Source organism: Rhinolophus sinicus, linkage group LG11 (assembly GCF_036562045.2).
Source record: "Rhinolophus sinicus isolate RSC01 linkage group LG11, ASM3656204v1, whole genome shotgun sequence".
NCBI lineage: Eukaryota > Metazoa > Chordata > Mammalia > Chiroptera > Rhinolophidae > Rhinolophus > Rhinolophus sinicus.
The window spans coordinates 51,167,169-51,189,156 of NC_133760.1; the positions used below are offsets into that span (position 1 = coordinate 51,167,169).

Below are 21,988 nucleotides of genomic sequence, written 5' to 3' on the forward strand. Positions count from 1 at the left end.
GTCAGGAAGTATCACGCGGGAAGTAACGTCTTGCCCTGTGGTGTTTCACTGTTCACAAAATGGCATCATCAAAGCCGAATTTCCAACTGAAGAGCCTTGGGTGAGGAAGGTCCAAGGGGCCTCCTGCTGGGGCCAGCACAAAGCACAGGCCTGGCACCCCCTCAGCCTCCCCTCCAGCGTCAGCACAGACCCCTGCGGCTGTGCTGCTGCGGGTCACTGCCCAACGCCTACCTGCATGTGGATTTTCTGCCAGTCGTCGTCTGTGAGCTCACGGCCACACTGTCCCTCCAGCTGCTGCAGAACGCTGCGGTTTATGGCCAAGCAGCGGTCGATTTCCGCAAAGAGCTCTTCTACGTCCGTGTGGAAGGAGCACAGGATGCGGTGACTGATCTCTGTGAACTGAGGACACAGGAGTTGGGAGCGAGCTTCATGCTGACGGGGCCATTCTTGGCGGAGGAGGAGGCAAGCGCCTCTGGAGTCCCGACCACCTCGTTTTCCTGGCTCCCCTCCAATCTCTGCCTTTGAACAATGCTTTTTGGGGAAACAGTCCTCTGACTATTTACTTAATACTGTGTTTCCCTGAAAATAAGACCTAACCAGACCATCGGCTCTAATGCATCTTTTGGAGCAAAAATTAATATAAAACCCAGCATTATATTATATTATGTTACGTTATACCCGGTCTTATATTAAAATAAGACCCGGTCTTATATAATTTTTTATATAATTTTTGCTCCAAAAGACGCATTGGAGCTGATGGTCTGGCTAGGTGTTATTTTCGGGGAAACAGAGTAGCTCCATGTCCAGGTAATTTATGCTGAGAGATCACCTCAGGTTCACCTGGTTGTCAGCAAGGACTACATTGAAGTTAAAAGTTGAGAGGAGAAGGGAGTTAGAGTTTTACAAAAGGAGGGCAATCGTTGCTACAGCCGGGCAATGGGGAGCTGGAGCTGGTTCATGTCTCTGCTTGCCAGCCACCCTCCCACTGCGGTTGCAGATTATGAATTAATTTAGCGTGACTATTACAAAAAGGAAATCCATCCTCATAAACTAGTTATCCAGCCTGCTTTTTCTCACCGAGCTCCAAAATCATAATTTGAAAACCCCCATTGCCTAAGCACCTTAAAAATCTCTTTACATAAGCTGATGCAACCAATTCATCGACAATTGTATGCCCCTTTGCTACAGAACACATCTTCAGGACTTAAAATTCTGTTTTCACTGCTAGCATCATAAATATGGGGGCAGCATATTACATTTTATCTCAAACTTTTAGAAAGTTTGTTTTGAAGTTATTGCCCTTAAATGCAGTCCCGAATACTCTCCCAAGCTCATTTCTTTCTATGAAGTACTAACTTTTGATGCAAAAAGATTTAGAAAAGCCCAGTGATCTTAGGACACATGATTTAGTTGGACATTATTGGTTGGTTGTGGCATGGCGTGCTATCGCCTCCTGCTGGCAGGAAACCAGAATTGCCAGGATGAAACAAATTGACTATCTCGGCTCTCCTGCTATACAGTGTATGGATTTGTGAATTCAATCCGATGTGACTGGTCAGGTGGAACATGCCTAGATAATGTAGATAATGGACTCATGGGTGCTTTCCCTCAGCAGGTTCATTTTTGTGCCATTACAAGGTAACACTTGCTAACGGTAAAGTAGCGTAACATAGTATCCTTCAGTCTCCTCTAGGCTCAGTTTGGCCGTGTGCCATAATTTGGAAATATTTACTACGGGATTCTCCCTGATATCTTTGAATTTTAATCTTCAAAATTAGGAACCATCAACCCTTGTGTATATGCCCTTCTGTCAAGATGTTCTCCTTAAAAAAATAAAGTCCTAGAGTTATTGATTTATTAGCAATTTAACATGTCTTAAACTTTAGTAGGGTTTTATGAAGACAATTATTGTCTTTATTAGTGTTTTGGTTACAGGTGTACAGGTTTCAGATGGTTTTCCCATTTTTCTGTAAGTCGTGCACGATTTTTTGGGAACATACACATTAGCAGAAATGCCTAGATTGATAAGTGATGCTGTGATAACGAAAGGCTTCAAGAGTCCAGAAGTCAGTCTCACATGGGTTGGGAAGGAAGAATAATTTCATGGATTTCAATTAAGATCTGGATTATGAGAGTAGGAGGACAAGCATTGGCTGTGGAGGAAATCTTGAGACTGGCAAGAGCTGGGGCATGGCGGTTCAGCGTGAATGGTTTATTATCGGACTGTATTTGATTTTATTATTTTTCTCTCCCCAATTTTCTCAAAGTGGTGTATGATATACTTAGGGAAAAAACCCTTTTAGTATAATTGTGTTTGGAACTTTCTAAAATGTAGGACTTGTGAGCTGCTCTAGATTGGCACTGACCAAAAGAAATGTAACCGGAGCCAAACTTGCACTCTTAAGATTTGTAGGATCTGCATTAAAAAGTTTTTAAAGATGGGAAATTAATTTTAATAATATATTTTATTTAATCTAAAATATCCAAAATATTACCATTTGAAAGTGTATCGATCAAATAAACCATTAAAGGGATACTTTGCATTCTTTCTTTCCTGGTAAGACTCTGAAATCCTGTGGGTATTGTGCATTTCCAGCACATCTGAATTCGGACTTGCCTCACTTCAAGGACTTGACAGCCACATGTGGCTCCGTGGCAACCTGGTCTGGACAGTGAGGTTGGTGGCTGCATCACTGGGGAAAGACTATATCATCTGAGGCACGGAGAGGACGCTCACCCAGAAACACACCAGCAGCCCCTGCGCCAAATCTTTGAAGATGGATGTAAACAGCATGGGCTAATCTATTGTTTAGAGGGAGTGACTGCAGTGCCTGTCACCTTCTTCCTCTCTTGTTTGTCCTTCCCCTGCACAGAGCTGTCTACAGAAGTTGGCATCTCATCCAGAAACCACATTTCCTGTCCCTCTGTGCTAGCTGGGGTCAGGCGACATAGCTCTTCCAAGTGGAAATGGGGTTTCTGCGGCAGGACACAGGTGTCTGAGGCTCGGGCTGGCAGCGCAAAAGGATGGAGGGGCCCGTGCTTGTGTCCCACAGGGTGGGTGGCACGCTGCACTCCTGGATGAGCTTCTATTTTCAGCGACTGAAATCCCAGGGTGGTTGGTTCCAGCAAGGAGAGGTGTCCTGATGCTGCGATTACATACACGTCATGGAGTTGGGCTGAGCCTGTCGGAATGCGCATTTAGGCGTGTGACATGGGGACTGACAGTGTAGAGGGTGTAGCACGTTCCAACCTTCAGATCCAGTCACGTGCCGTTTAATGACGGGCACGTTCTGAGAAATGCGGCCCGAGGCGACTGCGTCCTTGTGTGAAGGTCACGCAGCGCTCAACGCTAGGTGACAGCCGCTGGCTTCGGCAGCACATGTGCTGGATGCCAGCCTACGACACGCCTGGGCTGCGCGGGAAAGCCTGGCGCTCCGGGGCTGCAAACCCGAACACAGCAGCAGGAAACGGGTCGGGCGCAAGCGACGCGACCAAGAGCCCCGTGAACACGGGATGCGTGAGGCCGCTGCCCGCGTCACAGCCGCTGTTTTACAGCCGACTTTCCTGTGCAAGTGGGAAGGGTACCCTCTAACGCACTATGTTTATGCAGTAAGTGCACGCACCGTGCTCGCGTGTTACTACTGTACAAGTGTCGCTGCACTTACGCCCCGTCAGCGGCACCCCTGACACGTGACCACGCGACGCGCTGTGGCTCCGCACTACGTCACTCCGTTGCGTCAGCACGGCGTTGTCAGGACTCGACGGCGTTACGTCACGGCGGCGTTACGTCACGGCGGCATTACGTCACGGCGGCTGCGCGCCCGGCGGCTACGCCTCAGGAGGGCTGCGCGGTGCCAGGCCTGTCAGGGGCGTCGGGGGTGTGTCCCAGCCTCCGGTCACCTCACGCCTCCGCAGGAGCAGCCTGGCGGGCTGCGGTGCTGAAGTCACCTCAGGAGCTGCCGTCCCGGCACGTCACCGACGGGTCCCGCCCGCAGGGAGCGGCGCTGTGGTGAGCGAGCGTCCGGCCTGTCCCTGCCCGGGTCGCGGGGGGCCGCCTGGGACGGCGGCGGTGGGCTGTGTGCGGCCGCGCGTGGCCGCCTTCCGTGGCCGCGGGACTCGGCCTCCGCGCCGGCCGGCCGGCCTCCCCGGCACAGTCGCCAGGGCGTTGCTCTCAGGGCTCCCTGTTCCCGGCCGGCGGGAAGTCGGGGAGCCGCCTGGAGGCTGCGTTCCTGGCCGTGTCGCAGCTGCCCCACCTCCAGCCGCACACGGGGGTTTCTGGGCGCGCGAGTTCCCAAGGCTCAGGGCCCCTCTTCCTGCGCAGTCGGGCCCGGGCAGGGGTCGCGGCCCAGTCCCCCCTTACAAAGCACCAGGTCCCCAGGCGTGTTCTCCAAGTGGTTCTGAACCCGGAGCCGCCGGGGAGGACACGCGTGTGACAGATGGCGCGCGGCGGGTGGGTGCTGTGTGTACGTGGTCCCGGCCGGAGCGTGTCAGACACGCAGCTTCTCGCCGGACCCGGTGGGGCCTCTGTGCTCAGCGGGCCCAGGGGTCTGATGCTCCCGAGTCGTGGTCACAGAAGCCACCCGGCCCTTTGCTGCGTCCAGGTCACTGAGCGCAGCGCCTGGAGGCCTGACCTCCCGATCGGGTCAGCTCTGGGAGCTGTCCACGGTCAGTGGGGACAGCAGCAGAGCAACTCAGAGGCGGCAAATACAAACTTGCTTACGTAGCTGCTCTCATTGGTGTGTGCGTCGTGCGGGGCGTCGTGCGGGCGGCCTGCGGGGTCTCTGCTCCCGCTCCCCACACAAGAACAGGACATGGTGAGGCCAAACAGGACACCCACGGAGCCGTAGGTGGGGGAGTCATACCACTATAGTCTCACTGGAGGCTGGATCCACAGGATCTGGAATCCGCCCCTGCTAGCTCAGCCACCATCTTCCCGCTAGCCCCCATTTGCTGCTAGCGTAGCCACAGCAGTTATATTAGTGGCCAATGGCTCACTGGTTACAGCTGACGGCCAACTAGCCACAGCTGACGGCCATCCCATCACAGTTGATGGCCATTTACTGCCTGAGCCAGCACCTGTCTATGTGAGGCCGAGAGCCTGGAACCTGCTCTCCTGGCTCTGTCCCCACAGTGTGGCATCACGTACTTCTCTACACTTTGACTGAAAGGCTCCCAGCTGTCCTGAAGTTACACCAGTGAGCTCTCGCAGCCTCAGATAAGACCCCTGGGATGGCAATAGAGCTGATATGCTTGAACTCCCAGGCGGGGGACTCCTAAGTGGCGTAGTGGAGACAATCCTAAATGTCGCCCCCTGACCCAGCCGCGCCCCCTCCTGCCTCCTGTGCTGTTGGCAGCACCTTGAGTCCTTCGTTATGTTGCTGTAAATTCGGGGGCTGTACCGTAATTAATACTGATAACACCCTACGATGATTTTCAAGGGTTTTCACGTGTCACCTCACTCGGTCTTTAGGTCTCTCAAGGGCTTACTTAGTATGTGCCTGACCACGGTGGGCGCCTAATACTGTTGTCAGTTTTGCAGATACAACAAGTAAATCTGGGGAGGGTGGGTCTTATGCTTAATACTGTGATCTTAATGCTAATTGGTGTAAGGTAGCAAAAAAGCAAATAAATAGTTAGGATGTGAGAGTGACAAACTATTTCTGTGCTCAAATGTTTGCTTCTGCCAATAACACCTTATATAGAGAAACATATTGCTTTAGTCTTATTCCACAAATTCTGATATGTATTTTGCTTTTAATTCAGTTCAAGATATTTTCTAATTTCCGTTTTGACCAACAGGTTATTTAGAACTGTTTCTTAATTTCCAAGCCTCTGAGATATTTCTAGTTATTTAAAAGAAAATCTCTAGCTTTTAGTACAGTGTCAGAGAACATACTCTACATATTTTAAATTCCTTAAGCTATGATGAAAATATTTACAGTCAATTTTTATAAGTGATATATTTGTACTTTGAAAGAATATGTGCATTACAATTGCAGGGTGGTGGTCTGTGCCATTATTGCTAATGCCCTTTGCTTTAAATTCTATTTTGTCTGACATCAGTACCCCAATTTTTTCTGTATTGAGTTTTCTTGGTGCATATATATATATATATATATATAATATACTATACATTGATATATAAATATATAATATATTGTAAATTATATATAAATTAAATATATATCTATATTTATATACTCACATGCTTTAGTCTTATGTTTTCATGCATAAGAATCTCTTCCAAATGACATATAACTGGATTTTATTTTTTATGGGCACATCAGCCCAATCTGTGTATTTACCAACACACCAAGAACTGTGTCCATCCCGTTCTGTGTCCCCTAGTTGTCCTAGTCGATTAGTTTTTATCTCTGTTCTTTCCAACTGAAGTTTTCTCTTTTTCTCTCTACTACTTTGGAGGTTAAAGCGCCATTGTTATTCTTTGAGCTGTTACCCTAGATGTTCGTCCTTAAGTTAGTAAAGCGTAAAGCCGCTCCCACTGCCAGGCTCTCTGGCACTTTGACCCATCTTCCTGACTTGGGTCCCTGTCACACAGTTAAGCTCGCTCTCTCTTCCCGCCTGTGAGCGGGACACTCGTGCTTGTCATGCAGAGTCCGTGTCTGTTAGATCGACTGCATTTCACCGCTTTCCTTGCACTTCACGGCTCCTCACATCTCGGACTGTGGGCTGTTCCCTTCCTCAGGAGAGGCATCATTACAGTTTCCTTGATGAAGACATTTTAGGGGCACTCCCCCAGCTTTTGTCTGAAATTGCTTCTTTTGTCTCCGTTCTTGACTGGAATTTCCATTTATGTATGTGGAATTCTGGGCTGTCACTGTCTCTTTCAAGACACTGAGATGTCACGCTCGGTCTTCTAGCCTCTGCCGTCACTGTTGCTGCTGTGAGCATGACCTCCCTGTCTTCTCACTGCTTCCAGGATCTTTGCCTTCAGAGTTCTGAGGCTTCACTAGACACCTTTCTTCTTTCGTCCTTTAAAAAATCATAGTGGGGCTCCTTTGGCTTAAGTCATGTTTGTATTTCCTTCGGATCTGGAAAATTCTTAGCTTTTCTGCTTTAAGCTACAGTCTCTTCCCTATGTTCTCTTTTCTTTCTGAATTCTGGTTATTGGATGGAACCCTCTCATGTCCTTGCCTGGGCACGTCACTTCCCTGTAGCCACTCACACTGAAAATGGTGATGCAGAGGGAGAGAGAAACTGGGGACACGCAGAGCCCCTTCAGTGCTGTGAGCCGAGGCCAGGGTATGTCCCCGTGGGTGACACAGCAGCGGGGTCAGTTTTGTTCAGTATTTCAGCTGTTCTGCTAAGAACGAAACGCATGTGTGTACGAGGTAGAAATGCAGATTGTGTAATTTTGGCCATGTACGGGTTAAATGCTCTTATATTGGCCTTAAAATTGGCACTGTACAGTATAAAATTCATGCTAATAATTTAAAATGTTTTCTTTACAACATAAAATAGCAAATAAAAAAGCACCATGACAATCGGAGGGAGAGGAGCAGGCCAGCCACAGAAAGAAGTTTGACATTTTCGTCCTCTTCATGGCACTTTCCTCCAGACTCTGTGCAGTGTCCCCTGCCCACACCCCTGCACTGTGCGTCCTCCATGCACACTGCTGGCGCCGCTCCCATCTGTGCAGGCACCTGGCAGAACTGTGAGCCCTGCTTCCTCTCCCCTCCTCACCGCTCCGCGGCCGCATCTGTCACAGCTGCTCACACCCCCTCCCTGGAAACACTTGATCACTTGGCATCTGACACACGGCTGTCTCGACTCTTCCCTGGGTCTCATCAGCCACTTCAGCTCCAGGACTGAACCTCGCCGGGCCCACCTTGTCTCTAGCCGTCCATTCCTGTGCCCTCCTGCCCAGCCGCGCTCAGAACTCTGCAGACAGAGACTCTGGCACTCTTACAGGACCAAGTGCCAGTCTTGTCCGCTGTCTGCCAGCGGGCACCTTCTCTTCCAGGTGTCACAGGCAGCTCAGACTTTCATAAAGCAGAACCTTTGCTTTTTCGCCCAGAATGGCCCTGGCCGGTCTGTGACCCCTGTTCTTAGCACCAGTTGCTTAGGCCTGAGTCTTAGGCGCCAACCTCCAGTTCTCTCTGTTCCTCAAACCCCAAATCCAATTCATCAGCACATCTTGTTGGCCTGCCTCTGGGCATGTCCACAGTGGCCACTGGCCCCTGTGCCACGTTGCTGGCCTTCACTCCTGGGAATGGCCTCTCACTGGCTGCAGAGATTGTCACTGGCCACCCGTCAGGCCCCTGCTGCGTCACCTGTCAGAACTCCAGTGCTCCCTGGCACTGGAGCACCTGTGCCCACCAGGCCTGGTCATGCCAACCTCTGTTTCTCAACATCCCATGTCTCCCCTCTGCCTGGAAAAGCGCTCCTCACTTCTAGGCCTGTTCCTCAGTAAGAACCCAGTTTGGCGCAGGGCAGACCTGTAGCTCCCTCTTCAGCGGCTCCGCCGGCGCCTCGCTCACTTGATCCCAGCTTCCCATCTGTGCACCGTCCGGGTGCTGAGGGCCGGTGGGGCCTCCCGTCAACCTGTTTCCTATGTGACGCTTCCGGTCTGGCCAAACCCATTTCCTCAGTCCCACAAATAACTCATGTTTTCCATTTCCATGACTCGGTGTGTGCGTGTCCATGTGTTTGGGTTGGAAGTGGGTTCTCGTTCTCAGCTCTCATAGAGCACTTGTAGGCCCTTCTTTTGACACTTATCGCCGGGTGGATGTGGTTATCGTTCTCCTGTGTGTACTTCTTACCTCCTCAAATAAGTCCCTTAGAGTCAGCAAAGTACCGGATTCATCTTGCTGAGGCCCTTAGCAGTCAATAAAAATTTTGACTTGAAGTTTGCAATAGATTAGAAATGAGGACACATATATTCCCAATGTACATATTCTGAAGGGGTGCAGTACAGTTTTCTTTTTGGGGTTAAAAACAACAACAGTGTCTGTGTGGAATGATTTTGAAGTTAATGCCACTTTCAAGACTCAATGAAAGATTGGCATTTAGCTTATAATCATAACATTGACATTTGCTTGTTAATAAATATACTGAAAATCCTTCGGTGTTTATTTATGGCAAATTTCTACATGTGAACTGGTGTGGCTGTCTTTATTCTCATAGCTTCAAGTATCCAAAAGTTAGCAAGGGTAATATTTTAAAAAGTTAAATCAACATGAATTTATTGACTACCTATTGTGGCCAATTCAAAGCCATGTCCTAAGTGTAGCTTTTATTAAATATTTCTTAAATGTCAAATTCTTACGTATTCAGCATCCTTCTTCCTTTATTTACTCCCTCGCTGCTTTATGGGTCAGATGCCCTTAGTAACTGAAAAGGTGGGAACTGGCAAAAACACAAAAGACAACTGAATTCTAGTTTTTACACTACTGGTTAATATTATTCTACAGAAATAGACAAAATACATAAAATTTTCAATTTTAATAAGAATGAATGTCTTCAGATACTTTTAGGTCTCATTTCAGATATTTGATAAATTAAGTAATTAAGAGTTCAGGTTATTGATATGTAAAGCAATTGCTGGTCATTTACAAGTAACACACCGGCTAAACATTAAAAAAATACACCAGCAAAAGTACCCAGGTGAACTTTACCTGCCCAGGAGGCCTCCCTAAGTGATCCATCTTCATGTCAGCAAATTGCTTACTAATGTGTTGACTTAGGGCCACCCGCAAAAGCAAAATGAAAAGCCTGGAATTTACAGCATATCAATGAATCAGTTGATAAGCTCTTACTGGTTTAATGTCCTCCCAGTCTTGCTGCTCGGAGCCACTCCAAGTTAGCAACAGAGTGTTTGCCATCTCTATGTGATAAAGGAAGTCAAAGGACTAAACAAACTCGAAGACCATTACGCTGTTTGGTGAGATGTAAATGAAAAAAGTAAGAGAAGTCTCATGCGGGAGGGTGTGGGAGCGGGCAGCCCCTAAAGTCAACCACAGCATCTGACAAATCACTAACTTTTTAAACAATGGTCAGGACTTTTAGCTTGGGTGGAGATAATATAATGCATTTGAAAAGTTTTAATTGCAGCCATAAAAGACCATGCCTCAATTATATGACATATGCTAGCAGAATTTCTAGATAAAGATCAAAGGCATTCAAGGACCAAGCACTGCATTCTGGGCAACACTTGGCCTTTCTGTACACACACACTGGTGACAGGCGTGAGCAGGGCAGCTCTGGGGACGCTGCAGGTGGCTTTGATCTGAGCTCCCCCTGTACCAGGGCTACGGTGTCGTCCCCCGACAGCTCCAGTGTCCTGTGACAATGCACTGCTGGCTCAGGGGTAGTTCTCTGACACTTACTCACAGGCACAAAACGCAGCATCTGACCTCCTGGGTTCTTTCCACAGGACCACCGTCTATTTAGAGGAACCTGCACTGTAGTGTGACATCACCTTACTCGGGCTCTGTCTTGTTGGCAATGTGGCAGGTCTGGTTTTAAGCAAGGCAAATCTGCAAAAAGGAGTTCTCAGTGTGTGGAAGCATTACTACTTGTAGAAAGACGACCCCGGTATTTTATTAATTAGTTAACACCCACTAGCTGCATGAAAACTAAAATGAGAAAAGACTTCATTAATTCCCCCTGTAACAGAAGAGTAAAAATGCAAGGCCACAGTTCTTTTACAAGGAAGATAGATTAATTTATAAAAATAGAATGGCCAGAGCTAATCTAATCTAGAGTATTAAAAACACATCCATCTTCTCAAGCTCTTAAAACATTAAAGGAAAAAAGCAGTTCCTAATTTATTGTGCCTAAAAATATCCCACTATTATCCCTCTTTGCCCCTCTTTTCTATTGATTAGACTTATTTTTCCCTGAAAAGTAGTTCTCAGGTACAGAAAGGAAGTTTTCACCCATCTGCCAGCAAAGAAGAAAAGTAATTTCAGTGGAGTGAATTTTTTGTAAAGCTAAATATCTTTATGAAAAGAACTGTCCTTTCCTGTGTGGCCAAGGACTTCCTACTTTTCTGATGTTAAAATAGTCTTTCTTTTATGAGGCGATTTCTGATAGCACATGGTGTTTTAACTCTTAGTTGGCAAAATAAAAAGTTTTAAAAAGTGGGCAGCGACTTTGTTGGAGACCCAGGCTTCTCTTTGACAGCTCTGTGGACTCTAAAAGTCTGGAGACCACTGGGAACAGAATCGAAAGGGGTTGTTGGGAGACAAAGGAGAACCCTTTGCCACGTCTTGATTTATTTGTTTGGTGGAGGCCACAGATCCAACATTTATTTACCATTGGCTGTGGGATTATCACATGATTTGTTTCTCCTAGTAATTTGTAACTTCAACTGTTTTAGACTAAAATAAAATGAATTTTCATTAATTTAACATTCCCCAATGCTCAGAACAGAGATACAGCTTAGAAATGTGGCTGGTGGTTGCACACATGACCCCAGATTAAAGACTGTTGTTGTTCCACAGATGATTAAGAATTTTATATCCAGTATTTTGAATTTTGCACCTTTGGCTTTGTAAACTTTCCAGTTTCTAAAATTCAAACATTAGCTCTCTCATAGTTCATTGCTGCAAAGTTCCGTGCACATTTAGGCTGTGGGGAGGGTGACAGGGTGAACAGGTATGTGAAAAGACAGGTGTCAGAGGCCAAGCGGAAAGGCAGGCCTCTGCAGGAAAACCTGGCATTTCTGGAATGTCACTGACTGTCACAAAGCTAGTCTCCCACCCAAAGGAGCCTCGGTAAAGTCATTGTTCATCTTAGCTTTGGAATTTATTTTTAAATGGATGTATCACGAGGAAACCTATACACACTGATTCTTCTGAAGCTGGACTTCAGTACACATGTTTAGTTCTGGAAAACTGGAAGGATAAATCATGAGAAACCCAGCCCAAGAGTTATATTTTTATTTTATTTTAAATATCTTAACCTGGGACTAGATTTTGGTTGACATATAACACTGTAAGTTTGAGGCATACAATGTGATGATTCGAAACACGTATGGATTGTGACATGGTTACCATAGTAGCGTTAACCGTAACACGGTTACCATAACACGTTCATCGTCTCACATCATTACCATTGCTTTTTCATGGTGAGAACATTTCCGGTTTACGATCTTAGCAATTTTCAAGCATACAATACAGTGCTGTTGACGACAGTCAGCATGCTGCACATTAGATCCCCGATCTTACTCATCATATCCCTGGAAGTTTGTGCCCTTTGACCAGCGTCTCCCCAATTCTTCCCTCCCCAACCCCTGGTGACCACTGTTCTGTTGTTTCTGTTGAGTTTGACTTCTTTAGATTCCACAGATAAGTGATATTGTATTTGTCTTTCTCTGATTTATTTCATTTAGCATAATGCCCTCAGGGCCCCTCCAGGTTGTCACAAACGGTAGGATTTCTTTCTCATGGCAGAATAATATTTCATTACATCAGATACATACCCCCTCTTCTTTATCCATTCATTTGTGGATGGACACAGGTTGTTTCCACATCTTGGCTGCTGTGAATAATGCTGCAATGAACACGGGGGTGCAGATACCTCTTTGAGATACTGGTTTCATTTCCTTTGGTTAGATACCCAGAGGTGGCATTGCTGGCTCTTATGGTAGCTGTACATTTAATTTTGGGGAGAACCTCCATACTGTTTTCTATAGTGACTGCATCAATTTACATTCCCACCAACAGTGCATGAGGGTTCCCTTTCTTCACATCTGTACCAGCATTTGTTATTTCTTGTCTTTTTGATATTGGCCATCCTTACAGGTGTGAGGTGATATGCCACTGTGGTTTTGATCTGCATTTCCCTGATGATTAGAAATGTTGAGCATCTTTTCATGTACCTATTGGCCATTTGTATGTCTTTGGAAAAATGTCTATTCAGATCCTCTATTTTTTATCAGATCTTTGGTTTTATTTTGCTATTAAGTGCTGTGAGTTCCTTATATATCTTGGATATTAACTACTTATCAGATACATGACTTACAAATATTCTCTTAATTCTGCAGGCTGCCTTTTCATCTTGATGATTTCCTTGCTGTGCAGAAGTTTTTTAGTTTGATGTTGTCCCATTTATTTATTTTTGCTTTTGTTGCTTGTGCTTTTGGTATTATATCCAAAAAATTGTTGGTAAGACCAATGTCAAGATTTTCCCCTACAATGATTTTTCCCTCATATGTTTTCTTGTAGGAGTTTTGTGATTTTGTGTTCTGGTATTAAATTTAACTCTTTAATCCATTTTGAGTTAATCTTTGTTATATCCTCTGATGAACTGACCCATTTATCATTGTATAACCATCTTGTCTCTTGTTACAACTTCTGAGTGAAAGTCTATTTTGTCTGATAGAAGTATAGCTTTCTCTGCTCTCTTTTGGTTTCCACTTGTATGGAATATTTTTTTTTTGTCCCTTCACTTGGAATGTATGTGTCCTTAAAGCTAAAGTGAGCCTCTAGTAGGCTGCATATAGTTGGATCTTGTTTTTTTTTTTTTAATCCATCAAGCCATTCTACACCTTTTGATTGAAGAAATCAATTCATTTACATTAAGAGTAATTATTGATAGGTAAGGACTTCCTAATGCCATCTTATTGTTTTATAGCTGTTGCGTAGTTCCCTCATTGCTTTCTTCCTTTCTTGCTGCCTTCCTTTGTGAATTGATGATTTTCTGTAGTGGTATGTTTTCTGTATGTACTATAGGATTTTGCTTTATGGTTACCATGTGTGTCTGCATTCTGTTTTATCTAATTTGTTTTAACCCTAGTGAGATTTTACCTTGTAGCTGTTATTGTTTTTTAAACTCTGATGGGATATTTATCTTATAGTTTCTGTTTCTCAAAATACCAGCTATTGGCTTCATTTACCAGTTTTACTTTTTTCCTAATAAATTACTTCTTTTATCTTTATACTTTTTCACTTCCTGCATAAAATAATTTAGTGTTGTTTATCTAGCTTTTCTGATTTGAATGGTGGTTCATTATTTTCCATCTTTCATGTTCAATAATAAATGTACTTGACAGTACTAATTGTCCTCTAAATACAGCTTTAGCTGTATACTGCAAAATACTAGTGTTCTCATTGTCACAAACACCAGAATAGTGTATAATTTAGATTCTAAATTTCCAAATACACTTTAAAATTCATGTATTGATTTTCTGTTTTCTTTTTTTTTTGCATTTGTCTCATTTATTTTTGAACATGCCTTTACATAGAACATTTTTGTTTCATTTGGTTCAAGTGTGTCTCTCATGAGCAGCTGTTATCTGATTTTTTTCAGTGTGATTCAAGAGTTTGTTCTTTAATAGGGAAATTTATCTCAATCATGTTTGTTGTAATTACTGTTATGTTTTAATCCTATCATCTTACCTTTTCTACCCCTTATCCTCTTTCGTTGCCTTTTCTTGACTTTTGCTGGAAATCTTTTTGCATCTACCTTGCTCTTTCTAATTGCTGTGTAGTAATCATTGCATGATGTTTTCCTGGTGGTGGACTCTCTGGTTCTTTATGGTTCTGTCTCTTTTATAGTCATTGCGGCAGTGAACATACTCATCAGAATATTTTGGGAAACATTTATGAGCATATCTGTGGGGTAAGTTTCTAGAGGAGGGATCAAAGGGAGCTGTCAGTCAGAAGGATTATACGTTCTTGGTTCTACCAGTGGCTTATAAGAATGTCCATTTACCCTCATTCTCGTCAGCACTAGATGACTGTCATCCACATTTTCAATTCTTGCCAATCTAATACGTTGAACTGGTTCTTATTTTTGTTTTATTATAGTTTTCTTTAATGTGAGTAACGGTTGGGCATCTTTTTATATGGTAATCATACATTTGTAGTCCTTCTCTGTAAACTGCTTGTCACATATTAAGGAAATCTGCCTCTAGTCCTTTGAATTGCAAATATGTTTTCCTGACATTAAATGCAACCTTCATTTATTTAAAATGAGGTTTGGGTTTACAGATTTCAAATGTTTATGGATAAATGGGGTAAGTGAGCTGGGGTGAGGTGTGCAGAAATTGCACAGAAAACTTAGGAAGCTAGCAGATAGAGTCGGGGCTTCTAGAGTTCATTAATAGAAAGCAAAAAAAAAAAAAAAAAAAAAGGAAGAAATAGGAAGCAGAGGCAATTATAAAATGCATATTTGTGTTGTGCAACAAACTGATGTCACCAAATTAATATTTTGGGGGACAAATGATCTGAATTATAGAGTGTGTGTATGTTTGTGTGTTGTGTATAGATATACTATCAGTCAAGTCTCATGACTTTGCTTTATGTGAAAGCAAAGTGTAGCCTATATTTTCAAACGTTATAAGATGAGGGGTGCAAATGAAAAACTTTATACACATAAGGTAAAATGACTATCAAATGTGTAATTAAAATTTTATAAGTGAAAACAATGAGTAACTTCTGATTTGAAAGCCAGTACTATCTTATATTAGAATTGCTAAGAGTCATTCAGAATAGTCCTTCCTATCAGACTACGGAACGCAGCAAAGCCTGAGAAGGATGAAAACCAGTTGTTTACTGGCTTGAGAATGAGTGACACCACCAGTGATGACCAGTCTCTGATGAAAGATGAAAGACGTTGCTAAGAAATAGATCCATTGGCCAGAAAACCAGGTGTTCTGTAGGGAGTGAGCGTGAGGACTTCAGGTGGGGTTGCAGCTGTGACCGTGGTTGATGGACACAGGCTTTTGAAAAGTAGATCAGAAACTCAGAGGGACTGGGAACCAGACAGCAGGTGATCACATGGCTTTCTCAGCAGTTAGAGGAAGGGTTCCCATCTGAGAAAGATGAGGGCAGCACGTATTCTTCTTCTTTTAAAGATTTTATTGGGGAAGGGGAACAGCACTTCATTGGGGAACAGTGTGTACTTTCCAGGCCTTTTTTCCAAGTCAAGTTGTTGTCCTTTCAATCTTAGTTGTGGAGGATGCCGTTCAGCTTCAAGTTGTCCTTTCAGTCTTAGTTGTGGAGGGTGCAGCTCAGCTCCAGGTCCAGTTGCTGTTGCTAGTTGCAGGGGGCGCAGCCCACCATCCCTTGCGGGACTCGAGGAATTGAACTGGCAACTTTGTGGTTGAGAGCCCACTGGCCCATGTGGGAATCGAACCGGCTGCCTTCAGAGTTAGGAGCATGGAGCTCTAACCTCCTGAGCCACCGGGCCGGCCCCAGCACATATTCTTTTGATCTAGTACCTCATCAGGAGTTCTAGCTGAGTTGCTGTTTCTTCTAGAACGTGGGTGTTTGAGGAAGAACTGGATGTTGCAAACAGGAGTGGGGAGCGGCCTTTCACTAGGACTCTGTCCTCCTTCCCTAAAAATCCATTGCGCCCCAATTCATGCTATAAGGTGCATGAATGACTTGGAAAATAGTTTTTTTCTCTCTCATCTATTAGGTTAGTGCAAAAGTAATTGCGGTTTAAAAGGTTAAAAATAATTGCAAAAGCCACAATTACTTTTGCACCAACCTAATAAATGTAGGAAAAGTGTGAAATGGCAGATTCTCTGTCCACAGCCTCTAGCCTGCCTCTCCTGCCCCATCCCCTTCTCCCAATGAAAAGAGCCACTCTCACTCCATTGTCAGTGGAGGGGACACCTCCCAAGGCTGGGACAGGGACAGCACTCTGGCATCCTGGCCATTGCTCAGACTGCCCCTCTCCCTCATAGACAGCAATGTCTCTACCCCCTGGTTCAACCTCTTTGTCGTCAAGAAATGCAGTATTTTAGGTCATTTGCTCTCGCAGAGCATTTAATGTCCTCCTGCTCAGGGCCAATCAAGTGCATTTTCGCAACTCAATCTGAGGTATAGTGACATCACAGTAAGCCAGGATTCTGATTTTCTCCTCACACTGGTAACTGCATTGCTTGGAACAGCTGCCTGAGTGTCCAGGAAGGCCCTGGAAGAACCCCATTATCAACTGCTTCAGAGTCAAGCCCAAGTCCACTTACTTCCAGGATTCCTGTGGCCCCGGCCTGGTGAGACACTCCCTGGCACGTGGACACCACCGCAAGAGTTAAGCATCTGACCTACCTTTTCTTTTTTTTTTTCTCTTTTTTTTTTATTATTTATTGGGGTGACAGCTGTTAGTAAAATTACATAGATTTCAGGTGTGCAATTCTGTATGACAGCATCTATTGACCTACCTTTTCTTCAAAGAAGTTTCTCCTCAACTTGGCATCTGTGGGAGGCAGAGTCTTCCTCAGGTCTCGGTACCATCTTCTAACCATGTGCCCCCTCCAGCAGGCTTGGATTCTGGAACACGGGTGTTGGAGAATGTGAGTCGGTGGCTGGCACGGGTACAGCAGAGCACATCCTGCCCGTGTGGTGCAAGGCCCCGGGAGAAGACGGCCAAGGACAGAGGGACCCCTCCCACTGTGGACAGGAGTTGCCGCGCTGGACCTCTGAGCGTCCACACGGAGCTCTGAGGCCGTCCTGGGCCCTTCTCACCTCGTCGCACACTTTGTTCTGAATAGCTGGGCCCCGTCGTGGATCACTCTCGTCTGATACTGGTTCTTTCTACAGAGTGGACAGGTTTTTTTATTTGTGAACTCTTCAAAAGCCTGAAGACATGCCTGAAGAGAAACATGGCACTTCAAGTTTTACGAGTAATCACTTATAAACAACATTTTTACTTCTAATGTAATTACAGTGTTCTTTTCTCTCATGAGACTTAGTCCAGTTTAGATTATGAAGAAGTTTCATCAGATGTGAACACCTTCTGCAGGAAACTTGTTCTCCAAATGCTGTTTCCCAAGCATACACATGCAGATACATCAAAAATGTCTGAAGACCACGCGTGTAGTGGTAGACGACCCCATGTACGAGGCTACCACGCAGTGAAAGCACGGGACGCGAGCCGTCACTCACTCTGACTGATGTCCATTACTAACAACAGTCTGTCATACAAACGTGTGGTTCTTTTGTCACATAAAATTCCCACTTTCCAAACCAGAATGAATTGTACTGTAGCCTGAAGTCCTATTTCTAACTAGAAATGGTGATTATGGATAAAACAAATGGGTCCCTTAAGGAGACTCTGAGTGAGCAGGACTGGGCTCTGTGTCACTGAGCTGCAGGATGTTATGGGGACAAGCAGGATTTACTCACTCTGTGAAACACGTGGGAACACGAAAGCAGCACCTGCGCACGAGAAGACAAACAAAATGTTTGAAGTTTAAATTAGTTTAAAAGAGAAACAGCATAAATGCAGTAATTAAAAGGAAAATTCTGAATGCTTAAAAGGTGAGCTGTGTTGTTTCTTTGAAAAATTAGAAAAGCAAATTAATAACCTTGCTATTTATAGTATTTAGTGTTTAAGTTTAGCACAGCACAGGTATGTAATCTCAACCAGAAACACTAAGTTAACCACAGTCTGAAACATCAAACACACACATGAAGTTTGCTCTTAAGCCATTAAAATGAGCGTGTATGTAAAAATGAAAGAGTTATGAAGTACATGTATGTCCTGGGCAGATCCCGAGAGAACGCACAGCGGAGGTAGGGGGTGGGGGTGGGGGAGAGGAGCAGAGAAGGGTACGCCGATACGGCTTTTAGGGCTGCTGCACCTACACTGAAACATTTTAAAATCACACCTATTGAGATGGCAGTCTGATGCTCAGAATTAAAAAGCAATAAATCCTAGAGACAAATGAATCACTTTTTCTTCTTTAAATGTAGGGACAGTGTACTCACGAGAAGATGTCCCCTTTCTGTGACCCAAACTCCCCACCAAATAGTGATATTCTGGGCTATGACAAAAAACAGAAGCTTAGACTGAAGGAAGAAAAAGGTAGTTGGCTTTTGTGGAAAGAAGAGCCAGGAGGTGAGGGCAGGACAACCATGTGGCTGGAGCCCAAAGGCCGGTTCAGGTGTGGGCCCCCCCCGCGGGTCTTCTCTCCTGAGACGCATCTCTCCAAACCCCGGGGAGGCTGAACCTGTTTTTAAAGTGACCATCCCCTGCCTTCATTCAGGCTGCACTTCTTGAACGGGAAGAATGAATATTGAGATAAATGGTACTCAGAAACCTAAAACCTTTCTTGACACTGACTGCCAACAACAAGCCAAAATTGGAAAAACTCAGTAATATGGTCCTTTTTAATTACCACCACTTAACTGAATAGCAATCTTTTGTACACTTGATTACTCATTTAGTAGAATAATCTCTTAGAGTCCTTTACCAACAGATATTTGATGATCCACATTGAATAAGATTATTCTTCTGTATATTTAAAATGTACTGTAAAATGTCCGTAGGTATTTGTTACTGGCACACACCTCTGACGTACCAAAAATAATGATTAGATGGTGGTAAAGTCACACAAAACGTCCTAGAAGTTAGGGTTCGATCCTCACTGGACCTGCGCACACTGCCAAGTTGTCCTACTGTGGGTCACTCAGTTGTTTACTTCCTCATCTGTGAAGTGGGTTAATGCCTGCCTCAGAGAGCTAGGAGATTAGCTGAAGCCTCTGAAGTCTTTAATGCCAGGAAATGCCAACTGTGGCTTGTAAGTAAGGAAAATCTAAATATGAGAACAATAATTAGAAATGCAAAGTGAACACCTTCCATCAGTGTCTCAACTCTCTTTCCAGCTGTTAATGGCCAGTGCAATGGGGCCATTCCTTTTGTACAGACATTTGTACTTGAAAATGAATATCTAGTAAATGAACAGAACTGTTTAATGAGGGTGTTTAGTTCTTGCTCATACACGTACTTTAATTAATGGAAAAGAAAATGGAAGTATTTGAGGATCACATAGAAGGAAGAAACTGGAAGAAAGAAGCCTCGAATCTTTTTTTTTGTACTTAGTGTGTACATGGGAGAAGACTGAAATCTTAAACCCCAGCTCAGTGTCTCCTCAGTAGAGAGGGGCCTACCAGGCTTCTTATCTAATCTTCCCACTAACTACCTGGGGGCGAAGTTCAAATTCTTCCTTGCATATTGGGCAGGGCTGCATTGAATCCCCTTGCAGGATGGATCTCTGTTTCACTTGTCCCCATTCGTCTGATGACAGAGGTAGTGGGGGAGGTTCGAACAGGCCCAACCTCTGTGCTAAAGTTAAAGCAACACAAAATATGACTTAAAATACATTTTAGAACATGGTACTCATATATAATTTTAATGATGATGTTTTGCAAACAAATGTCAAGCAAAACATACCACGTGCTTTATTCCACCACATATGGAATGCCGCCTTCCTGCAGGCACTTAAGAGTCAATGATGACAATACCTTATGTTAGTGTCTTATGTTCTTATTTACAAATAATTTTCCATATCATTTCATTTGTACAGTAATTCTATAAGGTGGGCAGGACTGAGATCCAATTTTACAGAAGAATTGAGTACTAATTTTTCACATGTATTGGCCACAGTTCCTCATTTCTCACCTAATTTATCTTTGTGCCTTCACACTGTCTTCTTCCAATAAGAGCCTCTTTCTGCTCCCACTGAGCTTTATAAAGTAAGTATCAATCAAGCTTGTCCCTTGCTAAAACATGCTTATGGTGAGTAATTACTGTCAGGATGAATTCCTTACTCCACAGTATCTGAGTACCCACCATGCCAGCTGTGCGTCAGCCCAGAGCTTACACGTTGTGGGAACATACACTCTGAAAAGGGGCTGCAACAAGCTGCGCAAAATGCGGGCACGCGAGCACCAAGTGATAGTGAATGGATAAAAGGTCACCTTACGTGGCTGTCTTCAGGGATAGAAAGGGAAGTGTCACATCCAGGAAAGAACAGGAAGTGGTAACAGGAACATTCTGAGTGCAAAACAGAGCTCTTAAAATTGAAGATTTTAATCATAGAAACATGAAAGTCAACTGAAAGACTGGAAGAGGAAATTAAGATCACCTCATAGAAAGGAGAGAAAGAAAATAAAGCAGGAGACAGAAAATAAGGCAAAGGAGCAGTCTAACAGGCTGACGTCTGAAATATCGGCATTCCCGAAAGAAAACAGAAAATGGAGAGTAAGCATTTTAAAGAAAATAGTCCAAAACATTTCCCAGAAGAGGGCAAGTTTTGAGTTTGAGGGCCCAGCAAAGCCTGGAACAGAGGACTCACACCAAGTCCCATCACTGTGCAAGTTCAGAAGGGTAGAGACAAAAGGCAGATCCTAAAAACTTGCAGAAAGAGAGAAAAACCCCACAAAAAAAACAGGTGTAAAAAGATCAGGAATCAGAATTGCATCAGACTGCTCTACAGCAACACAGGCACTAGAAGACGGTTCTTCAGAGTTCTGACAAGAAAAAGATCCCATGTTGAAATTCATTAGCGATAGATGGAATGTGAGAGGAGAATGGAGCATCTTTCTGGTGGTAAGCTTGCACGCTGGCCTGGGCACTCTTCCTCCAGAAGCTACCAAGGAGGGGAGGGATGCCGTCATGGGAAGAGGACCTGACCAGAGCCCAGGACCTCGGGCACAGAGTGACTGACGCTGAGGGCAGGTCCCCACAGAGCAGCAGGATGATGGGAGGGTCCAGGACAGCCTCCAAGAAGATCTGTCCAAACCTCACCATGTACTTCAACATATTGAGAGAGTACATTTCTGAAGATTTTGGGGGGCACGTTTAAGGTCTTTTCCTACCAGTTAAGACATGTTGCAAAACTAACTTAAACAGTGAAATACTGACATAGAAACAGAAGCACCGAGACCTCACCCGCTATCTCTCTGTCCCTCCCTTGTATAAATATGGGAACCTGGCAAAGATGGTGCCACCAGTCAGTGAAGAAGGATGGCTAAGGGTTTGAAGGGAGAATCTGACTTACATTTTATACCAATCGATGTTTCCAACGCCACATGCAAAATAAACTGATGGATTTAACAGTAATCAGAATGAAAACTATTTAATATAAAATAACACGTAAAATTAGAAGATGGTGACAGACCAGATGATACCAATATTATTATAGATAATAATTAAGAGCATATGGTTCAACCTTCTTAGCAACCAATATGCATAATAATTTTAAAAAATTTAAAAAACTCTCCTA

General features: G+C 44.4%; 2 protein-coding genes across 12 annotated transcripts in view; one reads left to right on the forward strand and one right to left on the reverse strand.

Annotated features, from left to right (window-relative positions):
* LMBR1 (limb development membrane protein 1) overlaps positions 1 to 18,238 on the forward strand; it is a 116,656-nt gene extending 98,418 nt beyond the window's left edge. Inside the window, exon 16 of the mRNA XM_074315035.1 lies at positions 17,241 to 18,238. Coding sequence (XP_074171136.1) covers positions 17,241 to 17,422 — 182 coding nt within the window. The 3' untranslated portion in view covers positions 17,423 to 18,238. The remainder of the gene's footprint in view (positions 1 to 17,240) is intronic.
* RNF32 (ring finger protein 32) overlaps positions 1 to 21,988 on the reverse strand; it is a 50,558-nt gene that overhangs the window by 23,583 nt on the left and 4,987 nt on the right. For 5 of the 11 annotated variants that reach the window (XM_019742506.2, XM_019742508.2, XM_019742507.2 and 2 more), the window contains 5 exons: positions 19,904 to 20,046; positions 18,105 to 18,137; positions 17,445 to 17,569; positions 17,141 to 17,249; positions 232 to 399 (listed from right to left, as the gene is read on the reverse strand). In XM_019742506.2, the coding sequence (XP_019598065.2) occupies positions 232 to 399; positions 17,141 to 17,249; positions 17,445 to 17,569; positions 18,105 to 18,137; positions 19,904 to 20,046 (578 nt within the window). Of the gene's footprint in view, positions 1 to 231; positions 400 to 11,890; positions 12,520 to 17,140; positions 17,250 to 17,444; positions 17,570 to 18,104; positions 18,138 to 19,903; positions 20,047 to 21,988 lie in introns of those variants that run through there. The other 6 variants (XM_074315048.1, XM_074315047.1, XM_074315046.1 and 3 more) reach the window with 3 other exon arrangements.